The sequence below is a fragment of the Gracilinanus agilis genome, chromosome 6, assembly GCF_016433145.1.
Source record: "Gracilinanus agilis isolate LMUSP501 chromosome 6, AgileGrace, whole genome shotgun sequence".
Lineage (NCBI taxonomy): Eukaryota > Metazoa > Chordata > Mammalia > Didelphimorphia > Didelphidae > Gracilinanus > Gracilinanus agilis.
The window spans coordinates 257,074,838-257,084,835 of record NC_058135.1 but is presented as its reverse complement, the minus strand read 5'-3'; the positions used below and the strand labels follow the sequence as shown (position 1 = coordinate 257,084,835).

The 9,998-nt window shown below is 37.3% G+C and overlaps 1 protein-coding gene across 1 annotated transcript in view; it reads right to left on the bottom strand.

The window, feature by feature from the left end:
- Nucleotides 1–316: 316 nt before the first annotated feature.
- Nucleotides 317–9,998, bottom strand: part of HIPK3 (homeodomain interacting protein kinase 3) — a 93,039-nt gene continuing 83,357 nt past the window's right edge. Inside the window, exons 9-17 of the mRNA XM_044681436.1 lie at nt 7,927–8,048; nt 7,582–7,706; nt 7,333–7,494; nt 7,124–7,186; nt 6,542–6,835; nt 5,728–5,868; nt 3,685–3,920; nt 3,290–3,417; nt 317–804 (exon numbers count right to left, since the gene is read on the bottom strand). Coding sequence (XP_044537371.1) covers nt 328–804; nt 3,290–3,417; nt 3,685–3,920; nt 5,728–5,868; nt 6,542–6,835; nt 7,124–7,186; nt 7,333–7,494; nt 7,582–7,706; nt 7,927–8,048 — 1,748 coding nt within the window. The 3' untranslated portion in view covers nt 317–327. The remainder of the gene's footprint in view (nt 805–3,289; nt 3,418–3,684; nt 3,921–5,727; nt 5,869–6,541; nt 6,836–7,123; nt 7,187–7,332; nt 7,495–7,581; nt 7,707–7,926; nt 8,049–9,998) is intronic.

Sequence of the window (9,998 nt, the reverse complement as noted above, 5' to 3'; positions counted from 1 at the left end):
GGCTTCCCAAATGTAGGCATGTCTTGCACTAATTAGAAGGCAATTTTATAAAAAATAACAGGAGCAAAACTGGATTTCGGCTCCCAAGAGTCACCTGTCTAGAGTAACTATAGAAGAGAACATGACCAAAGACAAGTTATACCAAATGTGCAAAACACATTAAAAGTGAGTTTTTTTAAAGCTCAAAGTTGTTTAAATTGCACCAAAGTCTACATGATTCAAAAAATAATTTTCTTGTGCCATGGCTAATATTTATTAAATACCATGTTTTCGTTTTAATCAAACATTTGCATCACCAAACTTCCTTAATATACTGTATTTGAGTTCTCACATATATGGATATTGGCTAAGTTTTGTTGGACTCAGTGGAAATCCAGTGTAAGTAGGTGATGCTGCAATGTAAGAATGTGGTGGGAAGATTGGTTTGTATTGAGTCTGATGAATGGTTGGGGAAGGGAGCAGACGGGGATTGATTCCCACTGGGACTTGATGAACTATGCCATTGGGATGAGAAATACTGTAGGCTGGATGCTGTAATATGGGTCTTGAGGTACATGGAGAGGCTAAGAGGTGGGTAACTGGTGCAGCAGTAGCAAGGGGTGCGGCCGGCGGGTAAGGAAGAAGAGCAGGCTGCCCTGCGCGGGGTGTAGTCCCGGCCAGAGGGGCACGCACCGCCGTATGATTTGGACTCCCTTGGGACAAGGCGAAGGGATGGCTGCTAACAGTAGCTGGGACATAAGCTTGCTGTCTCCGATGTCCATAGTTCCCATTCCACTCTTGAAGCCCAGATCCAAAGTGTTGAACCTGTCCATGTAGAAAAAAATAACTGAATGTTATACATAAGAGTATAATTAATTGTAGAAACATGGCAAAATGGAGACATGAGTTCACTGAATAAGACAGTACTTGTCAGTGGAAGGGGGCCAAAAAAAAAAATCATTCCCAGGGGGTTAACCCTATGAGCTAATTATCTCCAAAGTTAATTAGGCAAGTCCTTGGATACAAGACACACAGTTCATTCCCAGGTCTACAAGAAAGAAAAACATTCAAACCTGGCAGAAGAATTTTAGTGTTCATATATTAATCACTTATTAAGCAGAGACATAGGATTTAGAGCTCAAAGGGAAACTTGGGAGATGATCTAGTTCACATCCCCTCATTAAACAGATGAGGAAACTGAGGACTCTGGGGCCTGGAAGTGGCGCAACTATAATGATTAGGGTGCATTATAAATTCATGTTATCCAATCTCAACTGGATCCTCACTGCAACAGGAAAGTCCTTCTCTTCCTCCCTGACTCCATATTTTACTTCCCAAAAAAAGTTATCTGAAATCTATTTAGTATCACCCCTCACAGCTGACAGTGTTGCATCTTATTTTATCCAAAAAAAAAAAAAAAAAAGAGGCCATTCAACTTGAACTCATTCTTCTCCCATTTATTTCTTCAATCTCAAAATTCCTTGAAATCATCTCCTATTCTCTTCTTTTATTCCCCAGTTTGTGGCAAAGAGGTGGTCCTTTTTCTTGCCAAAGCCAAACCCTCATATGTATACTGGATCTCATCCCCTCCTGTCTTCTCCAGAAGACTACATTATCCTTCATTCTCCATTTCTTCAAATCTTTACAGCTTCTTATTTACAACTGCTTTCTACATTACAAATATGCTCAAACCTTCCCCATCCATAAAAAAACTGATTAACCTTCATGCTAATCCTCACCTCCTTTTCCCAGTCAAACTTCTGACTCCATTTCCATTTCCTTCTCCTTTTCTTCACTCCTCAAAACTTTGTAATCTAGCTTCTAACTTCATCACTCAACTAAAATGGGTCTCTCCAAACTGACTAATGATCCTTACTGGTCTTTTCTTAGTCTTAATTCTTTTGAACTTCCTCCTGGATACTCCCCATCAGGGTTTTTAGGTACAATCTACTCTCTTGGTTCCCTTCTTCCATCTTGGCTGACTCATTAACTGTAACTACTGGCATTTCCCAAGTTTCTGTCCTGGACCCTCAGGTCCATGAAGCTAGTTAATTATCCTGCTCTCCTCACTCCTATTCACCTCCTATATCCATTTAGTCGTATGTCTCACATCCAACTCCTGTCCCTCCACTCATACAACCACAACTTTACTTTAGGCCCTCATTCTTCTTTCCTAAATGATTACAATGGTCTTCTAATTAGTATCCTTCTTCAAGTCTTTTCCCTCTCTGGTCTATCCTCCATATAGCCTCCAAAGTAATTTTCCCTATTATCACTTCCCCCATCCACCAACACTACTGGATACCTAATGTCTTGAGGCCATAAACTCTTCTATTATGTATCTAAAGCCCTACTCAACTTGGCCCCAACTTCTCTTTCTCAAGACTCCCTCTCCCATGACTCTGTGATGTAGCTAGAATGGTCTTTTTTCTGTATTTCACACATGTCATTCCAGGTCTTTTCTTCAGGCCTTCCATACCTGGAGCATACTTCCTCCTTCCAGGAGCCTCCAAGAGATCCTCTTTTCCTCCTGGTCAGCTCAGATGCCATTTTCTGCATTAAGCCTTTCCTGATCCTCCTAATTGCTAGTCCTCTCCCTCCCAAATTACCTTGTCTTTAACTATGTTGTACATGCTTCTATTTATTCGTTTTGTACTGGCTTATATTATTTTATATATACATCTTGTCTTCCCTAAGAACATCAAGAGAATAGGGACTGTTTCATTCTTTTTATTTATATTCCTACTGCCCAGCAAAATTCTTAACATATAATGCATGTTTAATATCTGTATTTGGACTGCCTGTTGATTGTGACCAAAGGCACACAGGTAGTAACAAAAACTAAGATTTCTATATAGGTGCACATACTTCAAATCCAGTAGTCGTTCCATCATACCACAGAAGAAAAAAAAATCTTGATGTATATATGTGTATATACACATATATACATCAAGATTTTTTATATACATACACATACTTTAAATGCTTAAACACTAGGACAAATTAAACATGTAATTAATGGCCTAACTACCAATAATGCAACCTATAGCAAGCAAATCAGAATTTTGAGATCAAAGTGAAACAAAAAATGAGAGAACAGAATGACAAGCTAAAGACCAGAACTTCCTATAGAAGTATTTCAGAACTACTTAATCTAATCTTCTAATTAATTATTGTGCCTATCATACATGAGTTAGAAAAGAAAAAATCTATCAGCGCACTATCCATTTTTAGGGCCTTTTAACACAGTAAGACACAGCTGATGAATTCCAATGTCAGTAACAACAGGAGAGTTCATGAATAAACACACCTGACTGAAATTCAAATGTTGCTGCTGGGATGCAGTTGTCAGTTTTTGCTGACGGTTACTCATAGCAGAAGACTGGTTTAATCTTCCAGGGGCAGATCGACCTTTTCCTAATGGCTGACATATGGAATCTGCCAATAAAGAAAATATTGCAGAATTGGTATACTTCCTTCTCTAAGAAAAATCTGAATGGCCTTTAGATTTCTTAATAGTTTATACAGTTACCCAAAATCTTAAAACTAAGAAAGAAAAAGGAGTTTATGATTATAACTTTCCAAAACTTACAATGGCATAGGAAACTAGTGAAAAGAAATATATATCAGTAACAAGACACTTTCCTACAAAGAAAACTATTTGTCCTTTTAAAAAGCACAATGATAGAGAAGAGTCTAATTTACCTGTATTTGCCATCTGTTCATCTGAATCGAGTCTATTTTCTAGTCTCACTGGAGGTACCACCACAGTACAGACAGCTGGTTTGGTTTCTGTGTCAACAGTTGCTATTGACTCTGTATTTTGAGAGGAGTCTTCTACAAAGCTGCTTTCTACAAATGGACTGTCATGTCCTGAAGAATCTGAAGTTGGGGAACCATCCACTGTATCACAGCCACTCTCTTGTTCATCATCTGACATACTAAAACAAAAGACATTTTTATGAAAAACATTTTCCCTAACATTAGTAATAAATATAGCTTTTATGATATCTAGACACCAATTAGAACACTGAATCACAAACATGTTACTGAGAATTTGATATAGATTTTCATCCTATAATCAATTTCTTTACATAATTTCTATAATAAATCCTTATCAAACAGTTGCATTAATTGAATATCTAGTTTTCCACATTTTTCTCATTTAAAAAAGAGTACCATCTTCAATTCTGTGCCTTTCAATAATATCCTGAAGATTTCATGGTAGAACATATCCTTCACGAAAACATAGGGAAATGGATAACTAATGGGTAAAAATTAGAATGGAATTTGTTTAGATCAGCTATAATCTAAATAATCACATACACAGATACACTGTTACATATACACTTCTGGCCAGGATGGTTTCTCCCTCTTCTGAACTCCTAAAGAGTACTTATTTTATATACCAACATCAGACATGACAGTACATATAACTCTATGTGTTTATTCCTTGTCTCCCTATATAGATTATAATCTAATTTAAAGTGAGAAACACTTTATATACATTTTTGTGACTGTTAAGACAACTAACATAGTTCGCCTTGCATTTAAAGGAACAGGCATTTAAGTCTATCTGCTAACTGAATATTGAGGAAAAGTAAGACAAACACATAAAACAAAGTGGAAATTTGAACTTAAATTTTAGCTGCTACTGAAAAACTCACTTGTTTTTTTCAAGCTGAAGTCAATTTATTTTATTTAAGTTTATGAACAGAGTTAAGAGTTATCATAATAAGCTAGTCATGTTGGTATGGAGAGGCTATAGTATGCTGTAAATATTTGTTGAATGAATGAAGCATTAAAAACATGCCTCTGATCAAGAGGAACAAGCAAAAGGATATTCCTAGAACAATGCCAATCAATTATCACTGCTAGGAAATATAGCAATTCAAAGCCTCTGTCAGGAGGCAATGGTTTAGTTAGTAACCTTATCTTATAAAGAAAGCACTTTTTTCTTTTTCAATTTATCACTAATAGTTTGGTGTGTGTTTCATTCTTTTTTTTTTTAAACCCTTAATTTCAGTGTATTGTCTCATAGGTGGAAGAGTGGGCAATGGGGGTCAAGTGACTTGCCCAGGGTCACACAGCTGGGAAGTGGCTGAGGCCGGGTTTGAACCTAGGACCTCCTGTCTCTAGGCCTTGACTCTCACTCCACTGAGCTACCCAGCTGCCCCCTGTGTTTCATTCTTAAGGCAAACCAAACTGGCACATGAAATCGAATGTGCTCATGTGGTTTGTTTCTCTATACCAGTGTTGGTTAACTTTTAGAGATTACATGCTCAAATTGCACCCTGAGCCCCTGGCATCACCCAGACAGGGGAAGGAGAAAGTGCTTGCACTGGGCTGCTTGGCAGAGGGGCAGGGCATGTGAAAAATGTCCTTAGACACTGTGGAGAGGGAACAGAGCAGGTCCCTCCAGCACACTGAGGCACATGTGCCATGCATTCACCAACACAGCCTATACTGTCAAAAATTATCTGGCATTTAATAGCACTTTATTTCTCACTCTTATAAACCAGTTTAGTAAATTTCCACCACTAAGTAGACTTTTAAGAAAGCTGTCTGATCCAGTTTATTTGAGAGAAGTTGTCAGTACAGTAACAGAAAGCCAGCTTGCCTTAGAACCCTTGTCCATCTGTGGCCTACCACTAGGGCTCACACTTCCCAAGTCTCAGAATTGCTACCCAATTTCATTTTTATGAAGCCATGACCCAGGTATGGCCCTTCGATGGGAGTCTTCTTTACCTGTTCGGTCTCTTGCCAGGAGAAGGGCTGGACTGGTCAGAGGAACTGGTGCTTAAGGTGCTATCAGGGCTGCTTAGTGAACACATGCGATCAATATTCAAAGTGCTCTGACAAGCTTCACAATCTAGACTACCTTTACAGCTGAAACAGGAGAGAGAACACAGGTCAAACAGGCTGCTTCTAAAAGGAAAGGCTGCTTATTCCCATGACACAGTTATGGAAACAGAAAGGAAGTACCCCAAAGCCTGGTGATATCTTAAAGTCCCAGAACCTGATGCATTAATCCTATTCAATGCTTTCTACTCTCTTTCCATTTTCAAGTTTCATTCATATGATTCATATGAAGAATTTCTAACACTATCAAAACAGCAGAGAGGCCTTATGCCATAGTGGACAGTCAGGAAGATTTGCATTTAAGTCCTAATGGCTATGTGACCCTGGCCCAGTCAGTTCCCCTCAGAGGGCCCCAGGAAATTCCCTAATTACAAACTGCATAAAAGCTGGTGGCAGGAATGGGTAGAAGTAGTTTCCTCACTAAGAGTTCCCTTCATCAACAAAATCCCAGGTCTGAACAAACTAACTTTATAATGAACTTTTTCAATAGTGCTAAAATAATGAAATCTGAATTTGAGGAGATTAAGGGGAGTCGTGCCCCACAAGTAATAGTTTTTCTGGATCCATCCCAAAGACCCTGCCAGACAAGGAATATTGCTGGGACAAGATGATTACCTTTTTTCCCCCAATACTGAGGGCACATTCTATCTAAGGAATAGCCTAAAGCACTCTAGCAGTAACACACTATTAAGACACTCACTTTCTGACAGAATGGCTTGGTGCTGCATCTTCCTCATCCGTGTCACTACTAATAGTGATCACACTTACTGCAGGGCTGGGGCTATCTGCAATGAGGATGGCTTCCCGCTGTTTATCTGAGACTGATGAATCGGGCTCCTCTCTCACTGAAGTTTTGCAACAGTTTCTTTCTTCTTCCAAGTTATGATTGTCCTGTGTTTCTGTGCAACTTACTTGCTCGACAGCTTTCACATTTATTATTTTTGGAGAAATAAATGCTGAATTGGGGATATTGGTATTCTGCAAAGAATTACTCCTATAAAAAATAAAAACAATCATTATCTCTACAGAGACTCATTTAGGAAATAAGTTCAAGATATCTTAATAAACAAAATGGAGGATCATGCATATAACATACATTTGTATAGAGAGCTTATATCTTTACACAAATATAAAACACACACCATTAACTGCAAATATCATGGTAAAGTACATTCATGACCAAATCAAAAGGCTATTTTTGTAGACATGATATTTGAATAACCTAAATTACTAATATCATAAGTAAATAATAGATCAAGAAGTGCAATAAAAACAATCTTACCAAGTGAAAGTATTTATTTCCTCTCTTCCTGGCTCCCATTCCATTAGTTTTACCAAAATACCTCTGAGAAATTAAGAAGGGAGCTGGCTTAGTGTTTGTTTTTAAACAAACAAGGTCATTTCTTACACAATACAAATGGCCCTTTGTGCCCATGCAAAATTTATTCCCAAAATGAATAATCCACCTACCCCATAATACTAAATACCAACCTGTTCTGACAGAGTTTATTTTTCTTTGTAGAAGCAGGCTGAGGCCAGACAACATGTGCAATGCCCACACTGATTGGCTGAGGGGCTGAAAGAGTTAGCTGATTGGCTAGAAGAGGTGGAGGGATCACTGAGTTATAATGATTGCTGTGGGAAATCATTTTCCTGGGGAGAAATTTTAGAAATATTAAATAATTTCTGGAGGAAAATCAAATTTGAAAATTTCACAAAAATCTATTGTTTTTAGCTTACCCCCAGTCTCCAAGTCTTTGTGGGCCTGCCACAGTCTCAGAAGTCAGTGCTACAGTAGAAGGCCCTACAGGTGTTACTTGCTGCCAGGTGGGTACTAGGATCTGTTGAGCTCGATTAGACCAAGTCTGCTAAATAAATAACCATTCATGAAGCAATGAGTAATCCTTTACACAAACTTAAAGCTTTAAGAAAAAAACAGTAATCTGCAAGTGTCAAAATCCAATAATCTACAGAAGTATTTAATCATCATAAAGACCAGTTTCCATAAGTTTTCATGATCACAGGGCTAACAAATCTTCATAAGAAAAGGAAAGCAAATAAGCTTAAAATGCTAAATTGACCAACCTGAGAAAGAACACCTGGTCGGATCTGTAATGGCTGAATTGCTGGGGCCTGTGTTACCAGTGGAACAGCATTATCTACCCTTAATGAATAATTGCCAGCTTTTGCAGGGTTCGCAGGAATACCTATGAAAGAGAAAATCTTCATAAGAACTAATAACTATTGTGCTCATAATTACTACAATATAGAAAAACTAAAGCATTTTTAAAAAACCAACTAAACTCAATTTGATAGGATTAATAACTACCACGGTAAGTTCTCTTCATACAAGCTTTTCATACCATTGTCAAATGCAATTTGTTAGAAAAGAGATATCCACTTATTTCAAGCATATGATTAACAATTTCTTTTTCAAATCTACTATTTTTGTTAAAAATACAAAATGCAAAAATAGAATTTCATATTCAGCCCTCAAAAGTTTGTCATTTCTCTGAGAAAAGAGAGCTATTAAAGCTACTCTTTTTTTCTTCTTTTTTTTTTTAAAGAACCCTAAGGATTCTGACATATTGGATAGATCTCTTCTGGTTCAGTTGCAGAAAACATGGACAAGAACTAAACAGGATGGGAGTAAACTAAGGAGAGGGAGTACGACACCAGTTAAGATCAGACCTACCGAAGCATTATAGCTTAATTTTACTTTCCACTGTCTTCTGGCTACCAAGTGAGAAGAAGATTTTTCTGATTGCTTCAATGATCCAAATCTAAACATTCTTCTTTCCAAAACATATAATTCTCTCCAAACACAAATCATACATTAGTTTGTATGATAGTTCTTACTATTTTACCCTTAAAAATTGTGACATCAGGATCTTCTTGGTAATGTCTTACATGGCATTCCTGTTTTTCAATTTAACGTCCTGTGAACTGGAAAGCATTTGGGGAAAGTAGGTTATATATAGTATTCTAAAAGGATCCTATTTGTGAACTTGCCCCATTTTCTTCTTCTTCCTAAAATCTCTTTAACAAGAGTTCCCTATAAGATGTTTGGAAAATGGTGGGGAAAACAAGAAATGACATAAAATTGAGACTGTAGCCAATATGTCCTAATCCACTAAGAAAAGAAGAAACATTGAGAGGCCAGGGATGAAAAGTGTCACTTCTTCTCTAACCAAAAAGAAAATATGGTGGCTGGGTTACTACTAGTAAGCGGGAATACAAAGAAAAGCTAGTTTCAAACACAAAGTATATAAGACATTAACAGATTGCATATCAGACATCATAAAAAAATTTTTTCTTAAGAAAACCAAATTTCTTTAGCAAGAAGATACATGCATGACATCCAAGAAGAATAACAGATCTAAGTAAGGGCACAAAAATTAATCTACAAGACTATTACTGTTAATATGTCAAACACAGCAAATCATTTTGTAAACATTGAGCATCAAAACAATTCCATGGGATCTCCAATTTACAACCAGAAGATACCTGGAGTGACATTTCCTAAGACTGAACAAGATAATCAATTAGAATAAATTCATTTCTCAAGACCTCACGTGCATCATATAAGTTACTTTCAATATGGACTAGCAAATGCATTTCAATACAAGCTATCCTCAGAGGCAACAACTTTCTGAGCAGTGGCTTTCTGAGCAGTCTAGATAGCCAAAATTCTAAGTGTTTTCCATTTCTGTTCATCTTGATCATTTTGCTGCACACAGAAATCACAGACAGGAATCCCAAGGAGCACATTAACCTCCTAGGCTCCCTGGTATCCTTTCCTCAAATCATCTTATATACTATGGCTTGAGGATATTCCACCTCTATAAAACTACTAAGGCCTCTGTAAGTATCTCATAAGTAGGTGTGAATTATTTCAAGGAAAATCAATAGATTTTTACTGATCTTCTTACCCCTTCCAAAAAGCATGTCTTGATCAGCAAATTCTCCAAGAAAGGGGATATAAGTACACCCAGGCACTGCAGGTACATTGCAGCAATGAATAATCTCTTCAGAGAAAAAAGCAGAATTCACTTTGATAAGAGTAAAAGGGCAGAGCCAATTATTCTCAAACCCACCAAGCCAAAAATCACCAAGCTCTAAACTTCTTTCCAAAAATTATTATCCACAAAAGTTTT